At 43.8% G+C, this 25,347-nt stretch overlaps 1 protein-coding gene and 1 long non-coding RNA gene across 2 annotated transcripts; both read right to left on the bottom strand.

Annotated features, from left to right (window-relative positions):
• Window positions 1-8,712: 8,712 nt before the first annotated feature.
• On the bottom strand, window positions 8,713-13,253 carry LOC125756239 (BEN domain-containing protein 5-like). Its single transcript, XM_049417377.1, has 4 exons — window positions 13,164-13,253; window positions 10,977-11,072; window positions 8,905-9,127; window positions 8,713-8,822 (listed from the first exon to the last, which is right to left on the bottom strand). The coding sequence occupies exons 1-4, from the start codon at window positions 13,251-13,253 to the stop codon at window positions 8,713-8,715; spliced, it is 519 nt and encodes a 172-aa protein (XP_049273334.1).
• A 1,029-nt stretch (window positions 13,254-14,282) lies between these two features.
• Window positions 14,283-22,590, bottom strand: LOC119398648 (uncharacterized). The gene is made up of 5 exons (XR_007416853.1): window positions 22,307-22,590; window positions 20,483-20,586; window positions 17,391-17,639; window positions 14,671-14,708; window positions 14,283-14,390 (listed from the first exon to the last, which is right to left on the bottom strand). It is a non-coding gene; the product is annotated as an uncharacterized LOC119398648 (long non-coding RNA).
• Between the last annotated feature and the right edge of the window lie 2,757 nt (window positions 22,591-25,347).

Raw genomic sequence — 25,347 nt, 5'->3', positions numbered from 1 at the left:
ACGAAGCAATCTCAAGTACAGGCGTGGCTCTGTGGTAAAACACCTGAGTGCGAGCAGAATTCCTCTGTTTGATTTCGCTTGGAACCATTGATTTTCATTATTGGCATATATCAAGATGTACTTTTGGGCTAGTTGGTTCATAATCGTAGTAGAACAGCGCCGGCGAAAACAACAGACCAGACGAGGAGAAGGACACGATGAGACGAGGAGAAAAATGGTGTTTACCGCACCCGACAAGCTGGCAAAAATGTGCCGGGCGGTTAACGCAGAAAGTAAGACACCTGTGTGCACTATGAAGCATCGTGACAGGTTTGTACAGTGCACCGATAATGTGGTTTACACAATCCCTTTGTCTTGCGGTGCGTCATACATAGGCCAAACAGGAAGATGCCTAAATGATAGAATAAAGGAGCACAAGTACAACACAACGAAAGTGGTATCCGGGCATCTAGGTATCCATTGCAGAGACTGCGGTTGCGCACCTCGATTTGAAAGCACTGGCGTCATGTATAAGTCATCTGACAGGTTAACAAGGGAGGTTGTTGAAGCCCTAGAGATTAAAAAGCTCGGAGAATCTTGTGTCAGCATGCCTTCTGTTTTGCTTTCAGAGAAGGATGTCAGATTTCTTTCAGGAACCGTTTTGCACACACAGTAGGAGTGACCACGTGATACAGTGTCATAGCTTTTGTAACCTTCTTTCTTCTGTTTATTCATGTGAAGGCAGTATTTATTCTGTGCTGATACCGAATAAACTTCCAGTTGTTAGCGCGCCTTGTGTTACGTGTCCTTCTCCTCGTCTGGTCTGTTGTTTTCGCCGGCGCTGTTCTACTACCATAAATCAAGATTTTTGACAGTGAAGCTGTTTAAACCGGCCCTCAAAATGTTTTGTACATTGTCCTAAAAAATTATCATCATCATGAATGGGCACGCGCTATCTTCATTCTCTTTACAGCGGAGCTTTTTAAGCTATCGGTAAGTTGCGCACATGACCATATACTGTACGTAATGTAGCATGGCGACGCCGCCAGCGGTTATTATGCGTGATTCCTCTCTCGAGCAGTGGGAGGCCCTGTTGACCAGCTCAGACCCAGTCGTCCAGACAAGGGTCGCGGAGTGGGCCACGCAAGTCGACGTCAGTCTTTGGTTGATGGCCATCTAACACGGAATCGTCCGCAGCTGCTTTCTGACTAAAATGAAGTTTTTACATTGATGCATCCATGGCAAGCCCCACTACCGAGTACAGCAGGTGCGAGCTTTAAAGAAAACTCTGCTGGTCGAAGCGGAGCTCCTGAAACACGTGAAAGTGAGAGAAAGAAAGAGAACGAGTAGCTAGAGGAACGAGGAAGAAAGCGACAGAATAAAAGAGAGAGAAAAAAAATGGCGAAGCTTGCACTAAGTCGTGCAGGGCTTGAGACAGCGAAGCAAAACGATTCTGAAGTCTAATAAAATAGCCAATAACCTAACAAGAACTACTATCTAAAGACCAGCAATGACCTACAGGCAATCTAAAAAACAACATAGCTAAGAGCCTAGCAGCTACCTAGAAGCAACCTAGCATCACCTAGCTAAAAGCCTAGGGGCCACAACCTAGCCGTAACCTAGAAACAACTTAGCGTCACCTTGCTAACGCCTGTAAACAACCTAAAATCAACCTAGAAACAACCTAGCATCACCTAACTAAAACCTAACAACAACCTAGAAGCAACCTAGAAACAACGTAGCATCACCTAACCAAAGCCTAGGAAAAACCCACGAGCAATCAGGTTAGACTTCATAATCCTCCAGCCTAGCTGTTTCAAGCCTTGCGCGACCTAATGCAAGCTTCGCCATTTTTTTTTCTCACGGACAACGCACATTATTTGTTCACAACCAACACCGCCGACTCCAACGCCGACACCGGAATTTCTGCCACACGCGCTCTTTAACGCTCTCATTTGCACAGGTGAGCACGAGGCGCCTGCTTCGTGCTCGCGTGTGCAGTTTGCAGGTGACAGCACCGATGTCAATGCAACTGCTGTGCTTGTATACTGACGTGCAGCTTTGTCGGAGCGAACATCTCCGCTTGCCAAAAGACCAGTGTCATGCTCTAAAATGATTCAGCGCCATCCGAGTCTGATAAGGTGCGTTAATTATCACGTCTGTTAAGTCATCTGTAAGTTGATAAAGTACATGCGGGTGCGACAGGCAGTCCGCGCAGCCGCCCGTGCACTACAGGTGTACAGTCATCATTCTTTCAGAAGCCACGGATGTGGCTATTTCGCGCAGAGAAAACACAAGGGGAGGGTTAAGGGAAGCGCAAACTTTCGACTGTTTATTCAAATTTACTGCAGTAGTATATATATATGCAAACGCATGCGCAGAAAGCGAGACAAACATCGAACAGATAACGTTTTGTGCAATGCAATACATAGGTACAGACATGCGCAAAAGGGGAGGCTCACAACAATCGGATACCATCTTAATCACAACCTGCGATGCAAGAACGTGCTCTCTGCCTGCGAAAGGAACAATGAAGTGTCACTAATGCATAATAAACATCGTGCTTTTATATGAAAAGCTTCCAACAGCTCCCGAGCAGTGGTGTCCCTGCTTCTCCCAAGAATCTGAATTTCATGCAGATTCGGCTCACACTTGTGGGAATTGCAGTGGGCCGGCAAATGTGCCCCATCTTTACCTTTTAGTGACAGCTCGTGTTCCCGCGCACGCTCATTCACGCACCTTCCCGTCTGGCCCACATATGTCTTGCCGCAGGAGAGCGGAAATTCGTAAACAACACCGGTGGCACATTTTGTGTATGAGTTTGCGTGCTTCTTGCCACAGCCACTTTTCTTGTTCCCGCCATTTAGAATACGCGGGCAAAGCTGAGATAGCTTCCGTGGCGCGGAAAAAACAATTGGCACGCCGTGCCTGTTTGCAACCTTCTTAAGGTTGTGTGAAATCCGGTGCATATACGGGACGACCTCAGGTCTCACCGTTCCTCGCTCTTGCTCATTTGGCTATGTCCCTTGAAAAGGGTCATAGCCAAACACTGTCTGGAGTCTGCACTAACCAGGTCGTGTCCACACATCATGCAGAAGGGCTTTCAAAACCAATTGGAACGCTTGACCTCGGCTGGTTTCCCTCGCACGCTCATTAACGCCGTCGCCGAGTCGCTCCTCCTGAAGTTCAAATGTGAACGCCGCCGTGCTGGGGTTGAGCAAGAGCGAGGAACGCTGAGACCTGAGGTCGTCCCGTATATGCACCGGATTTCACACAACCTCAAGAAGGTTGCAAACATGCACGGCGTGCCAATTGTTTTTTCCGCGCCACGGAAGCTATCTCAGCTTTGCCCGCGCATTCTAAATGGCGGGAACAAGAAAATTGGCTGTGGCAAGAAGCACGCAAACTCATACACAAAATGTGCCACCGGTGTTGTTTACGAATTTCCGCTCTCCTGCGGCAAGACATATGTGGGCCAGACGGGAAGGTGCGTGAATGAGCGTGCGCGGGAACACGAGCTGTCACTAAAAGGTAAAGATGGGGCACATTTGCCGGCCCACTGCAATTCCCACAAGTGTGAGCCGAATCTGCATGAAATGCAGATTCTTGGGAGAAGCAGGGACACCACTGCTCGGGAGCTGTTCGAAGCTTTTCATATAAAAGCACGATGTTTATTATGCATTAGTGACACTTCATTGTTCCTTTCGCAGGCAAAGAGCACGTTCTTGCATCGCAGGTTGTGATTAAGATGGTATCCGATTGTTGTGAGCCTCCCCTTTTGCGCATGTCTGTACCTATGTATTGTATTGCACAAAACGTTATCTGTTCGATGTTCGTCTCGCTTTCTGCGCATGCGTTTGTATATATATATATATATATATATATATATATATATATATATATATATATATATATATATATATATATATATATATATATATATATATATATACTACTGCAGTAAATTGGAATAAACAGTCGAAATATTGTGCTCCCTTTAACCCTCCCCTTGTGTTTTCTTTGCGCGAAATAGCCAGTCGGTTCATCTTCTGAAAGAACATGAACCGACTAGCCCAACAACGTGTGCTTGTGTGCAGTCATCAGCACGCTTAAGACGAATGCTCCGCAGCGTCGCCTGAAACAGTTTTATTGACGCCAGCGCCGCGTTGCATAGGGTTCTGTTGCCGAGGTGTTCCCAATATATGTCGACGTACTATCCAAGCATAGCGATGTATCTCGTACAGCGCCCAGCACTTCGTTGATGGTATCAGTCAAGCCAGTCCATGCTACGTTGCGGAACGTCGGCGCCTCAGATTCACGTTTCTTGAATGCTCAATTCATGAAAATTCACCGCTCATTGTGCGGACAATGTACACGAGTAAAAGAATGCTTGTCTTAGGTAACCGGCGCCAAACCTAAACTGTGCCGTCATTTTTGTTAGAATTCTCTGTCGTCAAGGTCAAGAAGTGCTGATTACCTCTGGACTGTGTCGTCCTGCACACTAGGCCCAAACTGCTGTAGAAGCAACCGATATTGGCGCCGATGGCTAGCGAACGTTAATGGTTGTGCATTTTAATTTCGGCAGCTTTTTGCTATGCAGTTTTAATGCATTTCAGGCACGTGAGCATGTATGTTGCCCGACATCCATTTTTGGTATGGTGATATTGATCTATACGCCGAGCTCCCCATTAGGGTTCGTTCTATTGCGAACAGCTAATTTCGTATGCGTGACCTGCGCACCATAGTGACAACTCACAGTCGCTGCATAGACTTTCAATTTTCTAACACTAAGGGCAGTAATGCAGGAACAAAATAGGTATGCGGCATTCCCAGTGAGCATGAAAAGCACCTGGAGTTTCTACGAAGGCAAGCGTTGCAAGTGTGTAACAACATCCGTAGTGAAATAAAATAGTTGGTCTGCGGGACACATTCTGTGAGTGGTGATAGCAGTCCGTCGATGGGTTATGCATAGTAATCAGTCTCTAATTAACCGTTATATGTCAACCACATTTTTAGCTGGTAAGTTCGTCTCGCTCGTCATAAACTGAAAATTGAAGGTGACTTTGTAGAAACAATATTGCCACGCCCAGCTCTTGTTTTACTTTGATGTATTTGCTTTTGACCAGCAAGGACGGTTATCTACGCTCGACGCTGTCCACGCCGCAGTGTTGGAGAAGCTTCGCGATTGTAGTAGATTGTTTTGTTAAGATTGCGCGCAGGACGCGAATAGTCTAGATTATTCTAGAGCTTGCGCGACCACCGATGCGTGATATATAAAAGACGACGCGTCCCAGCCATAAGTTTTATCGACGGCCGACGCTCTGTTCGCCGCTACCAGTGTACAGCGTGTATTGCTGTAGTTTGAGTTTTCATATCCCGGCCACAAGTTCGGCCAAATAAACAGTTTCATCTTGAACACGCCGGCCGATGTCATCGTGGACGTCACGACCACGTGACAATATCGGTTTTTGTATAGAGAATGCAACGGCGGTTTTGCAGTAGGGTATGTTGTTACGAAAAGAACGTGATTCTTGGCACCCTCCTAAATAAGTGTGTATGTAGGTCTAATGAGCACCAGGCTCATATGATGTATTGGAAGACCATAGTTATCGAAGTGCAAGTCGTGACAATAATAATTCTTCGTAGAGGCTCAAAGTGAAGTGGCACAAAAGCTCACTTCAGTAGTCCCGAGGGCTTGAAAAGGAGATACATTCTACCCATGCATAACAGAACTTGAAGTTACAAGCAAAGCGCAGAGGCGAAACGCCATATTTCCAAATCGAGCAGCTCTTTGACGTCATTGAGTAGAGTATTTGCGACAGCTATATTTGGCCACGGCAGATTTAGTTTGCAGCGAAACTTTTGGAACCACTGCGCTCCTTTCAACTGTTGTGTGCTACTCATGTTGTGACATAGTTAACTGGCTGAATCAGTAGTCTAGAGCTTGTTGCCCCTGAACTATTGGGTAAGGAGGGTTTAGGGCACTGCCGCGAAAATGCGCAGAGCAATCGAAGCGCCACTGTCGCATTTATACACTCGCGAGTTCATGGCTATGCACTATGCAGCACCACACTGTTGAATCAACGCCCCAACGATGATTCAGGTTGCCAGCAGTCAGTGTTAGTCGAGGAACGTGAATGGTGGAACCCAATCACTGAAGATAGAGGTTTTGCACGTAAATCACTCGTTAGTAGACGTCCCAGTCGCTCGCACTATGGCTTCCACGGCAAAGGTAGAGAGTGATGGCCGCGTTGTTGCATCCCTCGACGCAACACGTTCACCGAAGGTGGATGCGGCGCCTTAGTTGACGGTACTTTAGCAGCACAATGACTGTTAAAGTAACGGTGATGATAGTATGCTGCGCGCTACGAAACGCGATGAGCCTTCTGCTCGGGAAGCTGAATTCAAGCGACAGGCCCTAAAGAACCCACAGTTTCCCGCCCGAAAAGCAAAGTGTACGTGAAGAGACGTTCGGGGCGACTAGAGTACGCGGGTTCATGTACTAGTGGTTGTAGGAGCGGCTCACAGAACGCAACCACGCGGTGGTGGGGATAGCGCTTGCATGCGTCCTTACAGCAAACTTGTCGAGGTGCTCTGGTCGCTCAACGAGTCGCAATGTATCACATAGACCACTAGGTTATCATGAATACAATTATTCGAAAACTTCCATCAATAAATATACTGAATCAGCAATATTGCGGTGTTCCTTATGTAACGGCAGCTGTGGCAGTGGTGGTCGTCTAACACGAATGGCTGGCGGTGGTGCTTGTATGACAACTTCTTGTACATCCACTTTAACAGGGTGTACGTGGGTTAAGTTTCGTTCCTCTCATAAAAGTCATATATAACTACATTATACATTCAGTCGATGCAATGACAAACGAGATTAGAATAATATCACTTACCGAAATCATTCCTTTCCAAGAGATACTTTAGGAACTCCTGGACCATGTATAATTGTGTTCCCGCATCAAGTTTTCTTAATCCAAGGAATGTGCACTGAAACGATGAAAATTCCTCGCAAAATGCATTACTTTTAAATATGTAACACGATGAGAACTACGGTTGAAAACACATTGCGTCGTGACTGAGGAATGCGGCTCCAGAAATGCGCAGAAAGCTCAATACTAGACGTGTGCAAATAGTGAATCCTAAAACCGACTAGAATACGAATCGAATACGAACAAGAATCGTATCATTCCGATAATTTTCTATTGTCAAATGGGTGCTGCAGCACTTTTCTAAGTAATTATCGAATGGCTTCAATAAAGGAGTTTATAGCTTCACGAATCGACTGCCGCAAAAACTTTTAAAATCCATGAAGCACGAACGGAGTTACAGGAATATGTCGCACGCTTTAAGCGCTTTCTCTCTCACATCGCGCCAGCGAGCGCACTGAAAGCTACGCAGGGGGGTTGGAGGTGTGTGAGATGATCAAGGGACAAGAAGCAACGTCCGTTCGTCAGCACGTGTCATGACCTTGACCGCTTCCTTTTATTTTTTATGTGAACGCGCGGCTAACATGCAGCGTGATCGCGAGCGCTCGCGGGAGCTCGTGGCAGCCTCTCGCGGCGGTCGCGACAACTATGCAGCTCACGATGCCGAAATCTGCCAATGGCAGTGGACTTTGGGTTTCTGGCGCGGTCACTGGGGTTTACGACATCATTTGTCGAGGGAACAGCGAATGATTCCTAGTGGACTCTGACAATTAATTGTGATTTCCCGGCTCCGTGCTGCGCTTTAATGTTTGGCTCGCGTCATCTCAGGAGCCTCCACCATCGATCGGCAGCGTTTTGAAAAAGCATCGCAAGGCCCGATTTAGGGAACCATTTCCAAAACAGCTCTAAATTTCCACAGCAATTTATTTAAAAGAAATATTCACCAGTTATAACAAAGGAATATTACGATTGCTTTTACCCGACAAAACCCTATCGAAAAATCTCGTACATACGAGTAATACGTGGTGCGTATATACGAGATTATTGGATACGCAGCTCGTATACCTCGTATTCAGATACGAGCTCGTATACCGCATACGCAGATGCGGGGCTGTAAACCTCGTATGAAGGTACGAGCCTCGTGCACCCTCGTATGCAGATACGAGCCTCGTGCGCCCTCGTATGCAGATACGAGCCTCGTGCGCCCTCGTATGCAGATACGAGCCTCGTGCCCCTCCCCACCCCCCTTCTTATGCAGATACGTAGGCTGCACTGCTACACAGTAGGCCAGTGCATACAATGCCCCTAAGCTAGGGCTTCATATGCCCTCTAGAACCTACAGATCAGGTCCTGTTCCAAGGTGTGCCCTGTAGTAATTTTGACAATGAAATAATTTCTGTGGTTTTATGAGCCCAAACCACTGTTCGATTACAAGGTATGCTCAGTGTGGGGCTCCAGATTAATTTTGACTGCTTGGGGATGTTTATTTTTCACCTAAATCCCCCTACGCAGCTGTTCGTGCATTCGCCACCATCTAAATGTGGCCGCCATGGCCTTAATTGCGACTTTGTTAAGCTCTTTATTGTGCAGATATACAAGCACATTTGTAAAAATCATTTGCTGCATTCAACTGTCATACAATGGGCAGCACGTACCTGCCATGGCCTCTAAAGCTAGTCATATATTAGATGCAAAACAGGAGAATGGGTGCTTGAATTGAAAAGAATGCGCAGAGATGGTGTGTATGGTGTTGAAAACATGCACTTTATTTACATAAAATGTGCAGCTTCTGAATTTATTTAATATCTCTGAGCATATCAGCAAGATATCTGTTTAGTTTTCCACGTCTTGGCTTCAGCTCTTCTTTTGAGGCCCCATTTTTTGATAGGTAAGCATCAAATGCATCTGGAAGATTATTTGTCAGTGTGATACATCAATTGCTAGAAACATCAAAAAGCAAACATGAATGAATGTGAAAGATACTTACTACCTACAGCTTCCAATTTATGAGGGCTCAATGCCGGCTTCTCGATGGCGTTGCCCTCCTTGAGGTACCGCCGACAAGGAGCCCCTGTGACGCTCCGACCTCTAAGTGCCGGGACTCCCCACACCAGCTTTGCAAGCTCCTTGCAGAAGAGGGAGTCCCGGTCACGCCCCAGCAGCAGCTCCCACCTCTCTTTTTCTACCCAGACGCCATTGCCCAGGTGTACCTGCAATAAAACAAGTATGTCTTAAGTATCAAACTGTACAGGAACTGTACATACAGCAGAAGCAGTTGCACAACTACTGAGCCATTCACCAAGGTTCGTGCTTGTTTCGTAAATTTAAGGCCATATATATTTTGAGCTGTGTGTGCCTAATGAACAGTGTAGACAACAATGTTTTAGCTAAGGCTGGCAAGCAAAAAAAAAACGGAGGTTATTGCTGCACAAATAATAGAAGTGGTTTTGCCTGAGGCGCATGTGCTCTAATTGACTTAACTATAATCAAATAAATGAAAGCAAGTACAGTAGAACCCAGTTGTTACGTTCCCGGGGACTGCGTCTGCCTGGTTGTTACGTCATCTTCAGCCAGTCCCAGCATTACTCCCATAGGATCCCTTGCATTGGGAACCCCGCGTCGCAACTGTGTGACCACTCCCAGATTGCACGTTGCGCATCGGCCCTCAAGACAGCCTAGGATACCATGCTGACTTTTCACGTGGCTTGGTTCGGTCCGCTTGGTGGCTTGATGATCGAATTCTCCGCTAGAAATGGTGAGGGCAACATCTATGATGCATTGTTAAGTTCCGCCACCAGAAAAGCGACCTCCGAGATCTGTATTTTTCAAATAAACATGGCGTCTATGACGTGTTTGCGTGCTAAAATTGGTTTTGATGCATTGAACAAAAGTACGGACTTCGAGATTAGTTTTTATCGCCTAGAGTCATCCTGTTTTTGGAGCCAACGTCTCCATCAGCCGTAACAGCACTGGATTTGTTGCGGAGATTTGTGCGCAGTGAAGACGCCAAAAGCCACATGGCACTGCAGGTGCTTGAGACGCCTTGTACTGATAGGGCGTTAAAAAATTCCCAGGCGACGCTGCACGATTTCTTCAAGCGAAAGGTATGAAATAAAATTGTGTGCTTCTCATCGCTACTTTAATTTCACATTTTTTCCCGTTTCTTGGCTCTTGCGTTTCCTGGCTATTACATTTTATTTTTCATGGTGCCATGAAAAATGTATCACCGGGTTCTACTGTAATCAATTTACTTCCAAAACATGTTCCGAGTGTGTTTACCATTTTAAATGCATACGATCTTCAAAAATGAGTGTACTTATGTTGTGCCTGCACAAGTCACTTTCTTTTGCGTCTTAACGTGCCTGTGTTCTCTCTTAGAACCCAATAGCAACTAGCCATACCTGCACAAAGCAAGCAGTATAGTATACGCTTGTGTGCTTCTCTTAGAAACATTAAATTTTTCTCAAAATCAGAAGCACTAACAATAACAATGAACCTAACAGTTATAGTTTTATCAGTCCCACATATTGCAGTACACATACATTCACAACAGTGTCAGTACACACAGGCCAACATGCACACATTTCCCTTGAGTGCAACACTAGCTATTGTGATGAACAGTGCAGAAGAGAAGTGAGCGAATGCATCAAGCGGCTTCTTGCTTCTTTGAAAGATGCAAGCGGAAACAGCGACATGAAGTTAAGAACCATCTCAGCTAGCACGAACTCCAGAAACATTGCAGATGTTACTTGCAGGATAAGTTGTGTGTGCTACCCTTTTGTAGTTGCAGCAAAGAGAAATAGCTTGACTGCCACAGGATGAGCTGACTAGACGGACATGCTTCACATGTAACCCTTTTTTACTGCCTGGGCAGCCTCACCCCACTTCCGAAACATATAGACAACACATACTCGCATAGGTAAGATTCATTTCACAGAATATCACACGTGGAATGCGATAGAATTTGTCGCATTTGGACCTAGTACAGACCCCCACACAGGAAATTTTCACTTTGAGTGTGACTACAGTAGCTCTTGTAATACAATAAGAACAGCTCACCTTGCCATGAACGTCTGCTAGTAGTTCTGCTTGTGGTGCTGCTGCTGGTTCTGGTGGTGCTGCTGCTGGTTCTGGTGGTGCTGCGATTTCAGGCTCCTGTAAATGTCAACAATACCATTGTCATCAAGTTCTGTAGCAGACAAAACATTCTAGCTCAGAACAATATATGTTTGCAACATAAGCTTATTAATTATTCACTCGATCCCAGCTGTTAAACATACTAGAAAAAGGAGCACAAACAACCGGAACAAATGATGCAGGAGCAATCTGTCCATCCACAGCACAAAGTGTAGCTGTATACTTTCTGCTTTTCAAGATACATGGCTTCCACGCCAGTACAGAGACCCAACATCGGGAGTGCTTTCAGAAACTTTTGCCATGATGTGTAAAAGTGCAGCCTGCATCAGCACTCCTCCAATCAGCCTTGAAATAATGTTTAGTTATTCCCATTGCTAATGTATTAGTGCATGGTTCATATGCACTTAGATTCATGGTTACCATTTTTTTTCTTTCCTTCACTTGATTGATGCACGAAGTCAGAAGTTTACAATTACTCTCTCAACCATTCCAAATATTTTTAAACAGTATATATGCACACAAGCACAATAAAACAATGTTGCTGGCAGCTAGACAGCTTCTGTCCTATCCTCCCTTTATCTATGCTTATTTTGTGTAGTTTTTTACCAATAATAAATCCCACTCAAGGCCTAATTTTCTAGTGTTGGTACCATGAGGTTGTAAATATTCCGTACTCAATATTACATCAATAATCAAGCAGGCTAATAACTGTTACTGTTTCACAACAGCAAATGTGATCAATCATTATAGCCTGTGCTTTATGCAGGCCTTGAGGAAAAAATGTGTACATACGACGCCACAACCACATACATACTCAACGTAAGCTGCAAGGATCGGGAAAATAAAATATAAGCCAATTATATTTCATGCAGTTCAATGCCTTGTTGCACCAAGTAAATAAGCACAGACCAAAACAAAGTTTTCACCCTTGTATCGAGTGCCCATCTAGGAGCTTCTGGACCAGCCTAGTCTAGATCCTATTGCTTATAAGGACAAGACCCAAAGTTCCTGGATGAAACAAACACAAGTACATACCACACCTAAACCACATGCAAAAAGCGAACTACCGCTGCAAGCCATAGGTGCACTACCGCTGCAAGCCATAGGTGCTCTACAAAAACAATGAGTCATCACATGTTTCAACTACTGTACAAGACCGCAGCATCAGCACTGCAAATTTGTAGCACCAGCCATTTTTTTGATTAACACAGCATGACCATGTGGGCTGTATGTTTACGGCTTAAGGACAATTTACAGAAATTTAGCAATGGTGCACCTTCTACCAGTGTGATAAATCTCCAAAGACCATCTCCAATGGGGATGCAGCTTTGGCCTCAACTAAGAGATGTGCTAGCCGAGCAGACAGTAAATAACTGCGCTCCCTTCATTGTTATCATTCGTTAGCGTCCCGAAGGTCACATCTGCAAGAGCTAGAAACAGAAAAAAATCGGCAACAGGTTGCTTGAATGCATCAGACGTCTGTGCAGCCAGATCACACATCACCTACTTCTAGTAGGTCACTTGTTGCAAATGGAAGTAGAAATACGAGAAGCATTATCTACTAATATGCTGGAAATATGGACCTTATCTTTGCCCATGGACATATTGTTACAGGCACAAGAGACAGCTGGGAGTCCACGTTTCTCCTGAAACCAAACCAGATAAAATGCTCTGTTCTTCCACCCCCAAGCGTGTACATGGCACAGCAAATGGCTCACACATGACGGCATAACTCATCTTCTAAAGAAGCATTGTCCTAATGTTGCATACACGTGAAAAAAAAAATTAAAGACGCAACTATATAAACAAAAGAAATGTTCAGTAACACAATATAACTAAATCTGCTGCTGTAAAAGGAATAAAAGGTAAGCAAAAAAAACAACGAAAAAGATCCGGAGTAGTGAATGCAGTAAAAGTCACTCGACAGTCGAGTCATGGTGCGAGAAATATGGTTCATTTTGAGACATGACAGACATCAGTGTGGGAAAGTCGATGGGAGTGTATTGAGGTGCTTTTTGGGTGCTACATGCCATCATATCTACGAGTCATCTGTTGAGGCAATATATACTGCTGAGCAAATAGAAGTTGGAAAAAAATTGAGGGCCCTACTTGAATGCACACAGCCTGGCATGGTTCCTCAGCAGGTCCATGCACGATGGGGTCACTCTGAAAGAAAGTAACCTGATAAGCAACTAGCATGTTTATATGTACTAGTAGAAGACAGATTTCAACCTGTGCACAGAGCACTATCACCTGTGCATTTTTCATGGTGGTGCCATTCTACACTCCTGTGACACAATATTACATCCGTTAACCCAACTTATCACCTCACACGATGCCTCAAACAGGCTTAAAGGATTTTCAAGCACTGATGTGTCAGTGTGGTAGCAAAACTGACTGCCATGCAGAATGCCCGAGTTTGATTACAGTTCAAACACGTGGTTTTTATTCTTTGCATCAATTGCTATTTTTCACCCACAATAAGCGTTGCCAATGCCGACAAAGAAACCTCTACAAAATATGCTCTTTAACGTGATCAGATTAAAACTGTACAAATGTCTTAAGGCATGACCAAACAGACAGCAATAGTTACTGCCATAATAGCAAGTAATTGCATCTCTTTTCGAGAGCGACTTATAAGAAAGGTGTAGTTTCTCTCGTCATTTGCTTTCGTGCTAACGAATGAATGTTGGTCATACTAACAGCTGCATTAACCAGGGACTAAAGAAACATCAATGTATTGTCGCTAGAGTAATCTTCGATATTTAGGGCATTTATAGCCAAAATTATGGCTACATCCCCGTATCTGTAGACACATTCTGTTTTAGGCGCATAGCAGGATAACGAGAAATTTTGCAGGCCTATGAAATCGCAAAGTAAGCCAACCTTTAGTGTCACTATATAAAAAGCAATAAACGCTTCGTTTCATTGCCATAACTATTGCAGTGTTTGTTTCAGTCATGCCTTAATACATGTCTACGGATCATTGCGTTTTATTTAACAATTTTTACAAAAATAAATTTATGGATGAAAGTGCAGCTCTTTCTACATCGTTGTTCAGTTGTGCTTGCACAGCTTATCATGAATGAACAAATTACATTGAGTCATAAACCAACCATCTACAATGATACTAAAACACAAGGACAAAAACAACTCAGCGCATTTCATGATTTACACATACACCACATCACCCAATGTTAATGTTCTTAGATGGTCTTGTACCTCAGATTGATCTGGTCCGACTGATGTGATGCGTGGACTGATGTGGCCCATTCTGAAGCTGTCCTCCCTTGGAGCACTATCTTTACGTACAAAGCTTGTAGGCACAGTGTTCTCCTGAAAAGGACAGCATAGACATGAAATAAGCATAATGAAATAAGCATATGGCCTCATAGCAAACGGTCTTGGACCAGAGTACAGATTTAGCTTTTCTAGCTATGCAAATAAAGAGTCTGTATTTTACTGCATGACATATATATGGCCTTAAAAATTAGAACTGCAAGGCACTCAAATGAATTACGTATCCCTTCGACCTCTTGTCAAACATGCACCGCAATAATGTTAGCAAAGGGTGATAAAAGCACTCAAGTTATTTACGTAAAAAAGACTGACATACCTTGCAACACTGACGGCAATTTGTTGTAAGCAAGGATTCTGAAAACAAGTGCAAAGACTTATTATACAACAGACATGTTATTTTTTTTCGCTTATTTGCTATTCATTTTTGAACAAGACCACTAACACAGGGAAACCATTTAACAAATGAATATAACAGCAACCAGTTATGTATTCATGAGCAAATCAAACATTTAATTCTTGGTTGTTACATGCCAAAATTACATTAGTACTGTAGAACCCCCCCCCCCCCGATATGCTTTCGAAGAGACAGTAGGGAAAAAACATAAGAGCCAGGAAACGCAACAGCCGAGAATGAGGAGAAACGAAAAAAAAATCTTTAGTGGTACAGAATTTCCTGTCATTCTTACACATCAAAAAACTGCAGTGTTGCCTAGAGCGTTTACTTACACCCAGTCAGCACGAAAAGCTTTGAGCACCTGCAGTGTCATATCCTTTTAAAAATCTAGTGCCACTACGGCAAACACCTGGCAAGCGATCACCTTTGGTGATATCTTTACAATGTTGTCACCCAATGCGTCGCTTTTCAGAGTGATAACGTATTACTGAGGCATAGTGTCGGACCACCGTGGCTCATAGTAGACTGTCAAATGCCTCACAAAAGTGAAAGTACTCCCAAAAGCGATCATCGAAGGCAATGACTCCTGCTCCACCAACTCCAAAACTTTGTCCCTGGTGCATGTGTTGGCGCACTCAGCCATGGTCTAGCCCATGGACAGAACTGCAGAGTTGAGAATGGCACGATTTATAGAAATGAAATCAATGTATGGGATTCTTTTGGCACCAACAGTTCTACGTGAGAAAGAACTAAGCACACTCAACACGACCAACGCGATGAGTCCGATCTCGAACTGCATGAACTCCTCCGATAATGATGACAAGTCCACGCCAACGTAGTGGCGGAAACATACCCAATCTCGAGGGCCTTACTTTCGAACGCTAAAAACAAGTTTAAAACCTACTGCGTCATCAACGCCATCTTTACAGTACGAATCTCAAAGGCTGCGTTTTTGTTAGCAACAACAGAAAGTATGTTATGTGTGGTAATATGCGTCGTAATATTAGCCACTCATTCGGCTAATATTACGGTCAAGCCAGGCCAAACTTAGTGAAAAGTCAACATCGCTGCTCTCTTGTGGCCGCTAGGCTGGCTCGGAGCACACTTCGCGACGCATCATATGGAAACGGTCCCACAGTTGCGACGTAACAGCAGGGCTATGACAGCTATTTCAGTAAAACTTCTTTTGGGCATAGTTGGTTTATAATCCTAGGAGTACATTTACAGCGCAAACGCAAAGACGCACCACAAAGAACGAAATGACACACACAAGCGCTGTGTGTTTCGTTTCTTTCTTTGTGGTGCGTCTTTCAGTTTGCGCTGTAAATGTACTTCTAGGATTATGGCAGCTATGCTGGGACCGGTGGAAAACAAATGAACAGCCGGGAAAACAGTAGTGAGGAACATAACAACAGGGTTCTGCTATATAAAGCTTAGTGGGAGTGATAAGAATTAATCTCGGCTACCCAAGTCTGAACGCGTGCCTAAATCCCAAGTACACAGGCATTTTTGCATTTCTCCCCATTTAAAACACACTTACCATAGCCTGCAATTGAGCCTGCATCCTCATGAGAAGCAGTGAAACGCCTTAGCCACTAAGCCGCTATCGCAAACAATCCCGAATGATTTACACATTTTCCCCAGTAGAAGACAAGCACGGCTTCAGAGACAGCCATTGTTCTCTTGCAGGAGATACACATCTGCCCACATGCACTTACACTAATTTCCCCACGTTATTATAATCATTACAATTCACCATCATCTCTAGCTTTTCTAAGGCAGTGGCATGACAGCCCACAGTGTGTTATTTGTCATTCCTTTATCCTTGATACAAGAAGAGAAATTTCGTTTTGACTGCATTCTGTGTAACGAAGTTTGCAGTGATTTACAAAGTTGATTGGATGCATGGTGGACACCAGGAAATTCTAGTTCTGCAGAAGAGCGTGAAGGTGAGCACCTATGCCAACAAGCTGTGCAAACGTTAATTTGCAAGCCACCACGGAACACTAAACGGCTTGAAGTTTGCAGAAAAATTGAACACCACAGAGTAAACATAGGTCCGTGCAGTCTCCCTTTGAATTCTACATTACAATGGCTGCTGCAGAACAATTAAGATGGCAAAGCTAGATTTCAAGGACATGATAGCTGAAGAGCAGTTTATCCAACTAGCCTTTATGGAGAGTCTACAAATTTATTCCTGCCATGGTGTATAAAAAACACAGTGTGAAGCAAATATCAATACCATTAAAAACGTTTTACAAGTCAGGCCATCAGACTCCTACTATTCAAAGCAAGATTGCACAGTATGCTTCCATATTGCTAGCAAACATGCACAAAGGACGACATAGAAAGAGACAGGACAACCACTAGCGCCTCTTTCTATGTCGTCCTTTGTGCTTGTTTGCTAGCAATATAGAAGCATACAATCAATACCAACTAGCCCAGCTTAATGCATTAACAAGATTGCACAAAATAAAATATGACTAATAAGCTGTGTGCTTTTTTTTCTTTGAAAACCAACTAGGTAAAAAGCAAGCTGCAATCTTCAGGTTCGCATGCCTATACACTTTTTTTTATTTTACACTTATGAGTAGTGATGCACGCCATTCAACACATATCAAAAATTATAACCTAACACTCACCGAGTCTGTTGAGAAGGTTATCCTCTAGGCGATCATGCCGTGCCTGCAGCTCGTCTTTCTCTCTTCTTAGAATTGCCAGTTTGCGGCAGAGTGTTGCATTTTTTTTTGCTCTTCAATGAGCAATTTTTTCGGCACAACGTCGTCATCGGCATCGTCATCGGAGCTGGTGGCCCGGTCCGAAAGCATCCCTGCCATTTTGCGCTGATGCGCAGCCTTCGTATATTGCGCAGTCTTTTTCGCCGATGGCACCTGTGATAAAAAGACCCCTCAATCTTGTGAAATATAAAAAATAAAGATGCCGTATTTGTATTTTTCTTTCGCAAGTTCTGAACATAAATCTCCATAGGAAAAGATACTATAAAGCACAATTAAGTATTTTCACTTAGTGGCACTTAGACGTGAACAGTGCCGGAGAAGAGACAACTTGCAACGTGGAGAGCAAGGAAGAGCAGTTGGCAGCTATCAGAATGACAACATAGGCATGCCTGTAACTGTTTTATGGTTGGTAAGACTTGTACAATAATATTTTGCTAGATGTCGAGATTTAAGACCAAGTCTGCAGTTCACATGCGAAAACCAGCGGCACCCACTCAGCCAGGGGCCTTAACACCCTTATAGATTGAAGCAAGAAATTGAGCTAGGTAACTGTTTTTTTTTATTCTAAGGTCTGCCATGTGAAGCTGATTATAAATCCGTGACAAGAATGAGCATATAAAACAAGGGCAGAAAGCACTATTTCTACCTGCTCTGTTCTTTTGTGTCAAATTCGTACCAAGTTCTTAGTCAGCAGAGACACTCTCCTGCTTTTCCTCAACGAGTGTCAGCAAGCAGCATGCTTTCCTTTCATTCTACCATATGCAAAGCCAAGAGAGCGCATCAGATTCACAAGATGAGGGCCGCCTATTTTTTACAGCGAAGCTATTATGCTTTTCGTTATGTTGTTATGCATTCAAAAACTACCATCATCATGAATGGCCTGTACCTTTCCAGCACGTGCCATGCAATAACTCAGCAGGCACCCACTTTTTTCATCCTCTTCTGCTTCACTCTCTACACTGCTAGGCCTACCGATGCAATGCCCAGCCGCCAATGTGGTCCGACTTTACTTGGGCGGATGACGCAACAACATGAGCACTGGCAGCGAGTTGACGATGCAAGATGCTCTAAAAGACAAATTATTCCCTGTTTCACGAGTCCACTGCTCTTCTCCAATGTGATACACCAGGACGTTGGAAAGCAAACATCAACTATAGATGGGCACAACTGGTAAAAGTCTACAGTATTTCCTCCTCAAAGGCAAATGCACACAAGCCTGTACAAATGGGAGTGTACTCCAGACTGGCATCAGTCAGATGGCTGGTGACCGTGCGTTTGGAGAACATTGCCGAGTGCATGAGCACGACTATTTCACGAGTCGCTGAGGCAATCCGCTGCCACGCCTTGGTCTAAAAGGGGCCCTGCAACACTCAGCCAAGTAATTATCGAATGACTTCTTTAAGAGAGCCCACTGCACAAATATTTTTACAGTTGATCAAGTACGAGCAGGGTTACCGGGATTTCTCACACACTTTAAGCGCTTTCTCTCTCTCCTTTCACCAGTGAGCAGGCTGAAAGCCCCCACCCCCTGTATCCATCGACCTCGATTTTTCGAGGTCGATGGATACAGGGGGTGGGGGATGACAAGGGGCCAGCGCACATCATGACCTTGAGCACTCTTTTTTTCTTAGGCCACGCAGCTCGCTTTCAGTCTGACCCCGAGTAGGTGTGCGGGCATGTCGCGAAATTCCTGAGCAGCCGCAATAACTGTCCAGCTCAATGCTAAAATCAGCCAATGGCTATGGACTATGTGTTTACAGCGCAGTCATTTGGGATTATGGCATCATTTGTAGAGGAAAGAACGAGATATTTCTGGCCAACTTCGAGCTTTCTTTAATTGGAATTCCAGACCGCACACATCGCTAGAATGTTTGGATACATGTTCTCAGGAGCCTCAACTACCAATCAGCAGAGTTTTCTTACCATGCTAAAAAAGTCTTGCAGGGACCCTTTAAACTGAAAGACTTTAGATGCAACACAGATGATATAACACGGGTGAATATCTCTCGAAGGATGTTTGCTCTTTACTTTAGGCAAAAGAGGCTCAAAGCACTGCTGAAAAAGCATTTGTCACATCAATGCGCCAGGAGAACATAAAAGCGATGCTGAGTGGATGATGTGGCATAGATAGACACATAATGAGAAGCTTTCAGGCTTTCTGTTCACTAAAGAATATAGTGATGTGCAGCATTGCAAGAAACCACTGTGACAGAGTACTAGTGCACAGAGGGTGGAAAAAGTTATCACAAGCTTCAATTACTCACTACATTAACACTTATAACGTTCACTCACTCATAGTATACATAGTATGACTTATGCAAAATGTGCATTGCCGTTCGAATACTTCATAAACACGAAACGTTCACTTAGACTATGATGCACTTACACATGTGCTTTGAGAACTTATTAGTACGGAACTTATTCAAATACAGAAATGCACCATTATTGAAAAGAAGTTCCTGGTATTTCTTGGGAGAAATTCATCAAGAATGCACACTTCTCTAGACTTTCAATGCACACAAATGGCACTCTTAAAGTTCAGAACCATTCAAAGATCAATATTCAGTATCATATTACGGCAGGTATAACACAGTATAGAACGGCCTTGGTTCACTAGAGCTATCAATGATAACCTAAATGAGAGCCCATATTTTATAATTTCTCAGTGCCATTTAAGCAAGTCCGTGCCTCAATGTTGTAAACAAGCAGTGTGAAACAGCAAATGCAGTGAACACATACACTGCCAACAATGTTTATTTGGAGAATTTACTCTCAGAGTGCTGCTGCTGAATTCAAATGAACTGACGAATAACTTTAAATGATAAGTTATACTGATAGAAAATTTTTACAACTTCATCCACTGGTTCATAAAATATTGCAAGAAACATTGTTGGATGCCAGGTTTAAAACTGTGCTCTTGCAAGTTTACCCACAATGGCATGCGCATCATAACTATCATGACTTACACAAACACTGGATTTTGTTATTGTACGTACATGTGTCACCAAACGAGGTGCTTCAGATGTGTCGCCATCAAAAATAAAATCCGGAATTGCGATTTTTCTCCTCACGAGCCTTCGAATGAGGTCTCCTTTTGTCACTGCAGCACAATAAAGAGAACAAAAAACAGGATCAAGAACGAAAGCATGACGAACTTATGAAAAATATCGGACATATGCATGCTGGCACAGCAGTTGAATAATTTATAATAATTTAAGCTAAACATTTATTTGCACCTGTTGTATTTGTAGGTGCGTTCAAACTATCAAAAGTGATATGGAGTAAGCTTCGACAATCTACACTCCATAATTGCTTCTTTGAAACTACCAATTCAGAGTCAAGGCAATCATGCATTCTGTATCCGCAACAAGAACGCTCCAACTTGACGACACGTACAACAGCAGCTTCTTTGTGAACTGAAAGTCCCTACGGCTAATGGCAGCTTCATTTCACAAAGCCAAGATTTTTTTGCTACGACTGGCATGGCAGGTTTCTTGCTGCTGTTCTACGCTGCAGAGATTGCAAGGGGCAATGGAAAAACCTGTGTGTAATGATAACGTGAACATGAGCAAAGAGCATGCGTGTTTAGTAGATTAACGAGACCTTTCAATATAAATACATTTTGGAGTGCTCGACAGCAGTTCCCGCAGTTAACCCTTTCAGGCGTGATTTATGAAAAAAAACAGCCTGTAAATGTTTTCAAGGCACTCGATAATTCTATGGCAACAAAAATAATGTCGTGATACGTTGATTTGTGTTTTATAATAATTAATCTAAATTAATTGGAAATAACTATCTATATATCCGGAAGAGAAATTCGTAAACAGAGGGTGTGTGCTGGAGCCTACGTTTCGACAAGTGGCTGCAAAAAGACAAGTAGACATGTTGAAACGTCGGCTCCAGCACACACCCTCCGTTTACGAATTTGTCATTGGTGATAGTACTATCAACAATGTGATCACATGCAACAGTACACTACAAAATGCAGTTCAGTGACACATTTATTACGCAGGAAGTTCAATTCATCCAAACATTCTTTCTTAGCCACTAGTCGACATAACTAGCAATAACAAATTGTGTACGCCAATGAGTGCACAAGGCACCTGAAATGGTTAAGCGTGAGGAGACAGCAACGACAAACCACTAGAACTGTTCGCGTACGCTGCAAACCTATACTACGTGTAAAGAACGCAACAATTCTAAAGGTTGTGGCAACATCCGAAGGTCACGTTTTTTCAGGAAATTCACCTCGTACTAATGCTATTTACAACTCGCAACATCCGTAAGAGCGCACAACAAGCACATCTGCCGGCACGCAAATCTAACACAAGAAAATAAAAAAAAGCGTCTGCACTACAAAGAAAATCGCACGCATCCGATGGTCATTTCGCCAAGCATTGGCAACTTGCAGTGCGTGCGAATAAAGATCGCGTAAAGTTATACATGCACAATCGACTATTGTTCAACAGCTTGCAATGCGTTCGCGTGTGGGAGCTGCTGAGCGAGATGCAAACGCGCATCATTTGTCAAGTGGCCAACAACGCAAACGAATGGAGGAATGTAATGAAAGCGCGAGCTATTTTCTCTATTCGCGTTCCGTAACTGACACATGGATAGAGAAACATACCAGATTCAGTAATCCGCGGCTCCGCACACGTTTCACCGTGACAACCAAAACAAAGCGGGTAATTTCGTCGGGTGGGCGCAGTTTCGACGGGTACGCAGCAATTTCGACGGATACGGAGCATAATCGCAATAAAATTTCAGCACGCACAAAACATTGAAATAAGAATAGTACAACCTGTATGAAAATTACTTACGGCCAAGCTCCACAACGTCAGCCATGTAAAAATCCTCGTCGCTGTGCTTCGCCTCCTGGCTTGATGTGCTGCACCAATACACCATCTTTTTTTTGGCCAAGTCGTCCACCGAAGACGGGGAGTACTTCTTTATTAGCGATACATGGACTATCGCCTTCGCACCGTCGTGGTACTTGACGTAGGCATAGGTCGGCGTACTCGATGTGGTCATTTTGATTCGCACTACACGGGTTCAATGACACGAGCGCACTGCACAAAGGCACAAACTACAGGGCCTACGAGAGGTAGCCATCTTATAAAGAGATGTACCACGTGTTTTCTTTTTTTTTCTGTTGAAGCATATAGAGGTGCTGCATGTGTTCCCCCTTGTAACTGTAGTAGTTTAGTGGTAGGGTGGCCACCTGGTGGCTACCAGACGACTATATATTCATCACCCAATTTTGCTTATTTCTTTTTTGTTTCCGCGTCTGTTTCGCTGTTCACATTATTTGCGGCTTTCAGACACTCGCCTCGTTCGATATATCCTACACTACTACAAGAATCCTCTCTACGAGTAGAGGCGATCGAGCGAGCCTGTGCAAGCAGCAGCTGTATGCTGCGAGTGATCGCGTTTTGGATGTTGACGTACTTCCACAAACGAAATTTGCGATACTGCTTGTAGAAAATCTTACAGTAAATTATTTAGGGCATCCTGAGACTTGTCGGCATTCTTTTTATGATTTTGAGGGGCCTCAGATTCACTTGACACAGAAAATGTGGAGGGAGCAAAGCTTCACCGCATCAACAGAACATGCCCGACTGATTAAAATATTGGGTGAACAACCCCCCCCCCCCCCGCCCCCACTGTGCGCACGCCTATGGTTACCGCAGTGACTTCTTCATGAGAGGAACGTGTGATTGGAAAACTGTAAGGAGTGCATAAATAAGAAGTAATGGCTCAGTGTAGGGGTAGTCTTACAAAGTAAAGACTGATATAATTTCCTATGGTTCCGACATAGCACGCTCATGAAAGTTCAATTTTTTATACAAAGCGAAGTGAACAAGCACAAGAAAATGTGTAACAGGGACAATGAAGCACTACAGGTGGTATAAAGGGCATGCACACACATATGCTATATATATATATATATATATAAACTGTTGGGAAACAAATATTTATATCACTGTTGACAACGCTTCCGTTGTGTTATACCCACTACTCGAGAAGAACTGGCCCATTGAACCATTAATATATATACGTGTGTGTGTGAGCAATCGATGTGTAGTACCCATGCCTCGATCGTGTTGCACATCGAGCCACGTGCGAGCTCATATAGCTCACGTGGCTCGATCTTGCAACACGAGGCATGGGTATCTCACACACACGCGTATATATGCATACATGCGTATATCTGTGTGTATATATGTATGCGTGTTTATGTGAGCAATCAATGCGTAGTGCCCATGCCTAGATCGTGTTGCAAGATCGAGCCACGTGCGAGCTCATACGTGGCTCGCGCGTGGAATATCGACGGCTCGCACGTGCGCGCACAGTCGTTTTGTAATTGGGTTTTGAGGCCCAGAGGTTTTAAATGCGAAGCATTTCTTAGCAAACCTAAGGCACAATATATGAGTGAATGCTGACGTACGTTACGTCAGGCGGTAAGTTACTCTTTAAACGTCAGTGCAATCGGCGTGCCTGGTAAGCGCACGATGTGTACACATAATTACTCCATTTACAAAAACACGTCGATCAACCTCGTAACGCTTGATTCAAAGCCAGAAAGATACAGCACAGACAGCTACTCGCTGACTGCTTCGCATGAAACCGATTCCCGCAATACGTCGGATCTGCTGAACTTTTTTTTTTTACGTCTTGCAAGATTCATGAAAGCTCGGAGGGAGGGGCGCTCATAGGGCGGCGACATGTGTATATTGGTACGGTCACAGTGTAGAGAAGCAGAGTGTCCCGAGAATTGAACAAATGCTTATGAATGTTACAGAAATAAATATATCATTCAGAGTGTACTCCGGTTATTTGCTAAAAGGGCCGATCCAGTCAAGCACAAAAAAGGGGCATTTTGGAAATAAATTATCAAAAATAAGATATGCAAACTCAAACGAAATAAGTCCAGCTGTAACGCAGAACATTACTTCACCCACTGCGCACTGAGAGTGTGCTAAGTTATATGGACATAGTGCCTATTATGAATTTGGTTTGCGAGCACATACCACCATACCGACCCTTATACTGATTTCTGTAGTGACACAACTACCATTTTCAATGAATTTCAAACATGCATTAAAAAAAAAACTCGTTACTGGCGCTTTGTTTGCTTTCTTACAGCCCAGTAGCCGCCTTGTCGCTACGCTGGCAACAATGTTATTAGATTATCTATCTAAAAACGTTGCCAGTCAACGTTTTTAGTAATCTAAAAACGTTGGCTGGCAACCTGCTCCGACTCGAGTTAATCAATCACAACAGTTGCATAACTGCGTTCCAAAACAAAAACATGCCCATGACAAAATTTGCTAAAACTTAAAAAATGTCGCGCCATCTAAAAGCAGCAATAAGAAACACTAAGTTGCCGCAGCACAACCCCCAGCGCTGCCGTATTTGAGCGTTAATTTGTTTAATTTTTCGCCAACAGATAACGAGACAGTCAGCAAGTTCACAGTTTTGGCTGACTGGTTTAGATTTTGATACATGGGGATTTTTGCGGTTTCGCAACTCATATGACTGAACTACTCTGCCGCCCTGCCAGTGGTATATATACATGTATATATATGCGGTGACATTTTTTCTTTCCTCCATGTGCGGTGACTTGCTCAACTTTCTCGCTGCTCGCAGTTTGTTCGTGTCGTCGTGTATGAATGTTTGTGACGAATTTCAGTTAGGCTACTGAGCCATAGTCTACTAGTCGCTTTTGACTCATTACTTCACGATGAACCAGCAGAAAGAGCCGAAGCGCCGTAAGCTGTATTTGGTGGATGCGGACAAGCCCTTTGTTGCTCCACGCTCGACGGTTTGGTACAATCAACAACGTACCTCTATGCCAAGC

The sequence above is a fragment of the Rhipicephalus sanguineus genome, chromosome 7 (genome assembly GCF_013339695.2).
Source record: "Rhipicephalus sanguineus isolate Rsan-2018 chromosome 7, BIME_Rsan_1.4, whole genome shotgun sequence".
NCBI lineage: Eukaryota > Metazoa > Arthropoda > Arachnida > Ixodida > Ixodidae > Rhipicephalus > Rhipicephalus sanguineus.
Note: the sequence above shows the minus strand (reverse complement) of the source record. Positions and strands in the feature narration are given on the sequence as shown.

Bases quoted from the DNA above. Each gene is read 5' to 3' on its own strand.
- LOC125756239 (XM_049417377.1), bottom strand. From the start codon at position 13,253: ATGCTAGTTGCTTATCAGGTTACTTTCTTTCAGAGTGACCCCATCGTG. The intron at 11,073-13,163 runs GTAGGGCCCTCA...TGACATTTACAG, and splicing joins GCCAGGCTGTGTGCATTCAA to GAGCCTGAAATCGCAGCACC. The intron at 9,128-10,976 runs GTGAGCTGTTCT...GTTTTATTGCAG, and splicing joins TAGCAGACGTTCATGGCAAG to GTACACCTGGGCAATGGCGT.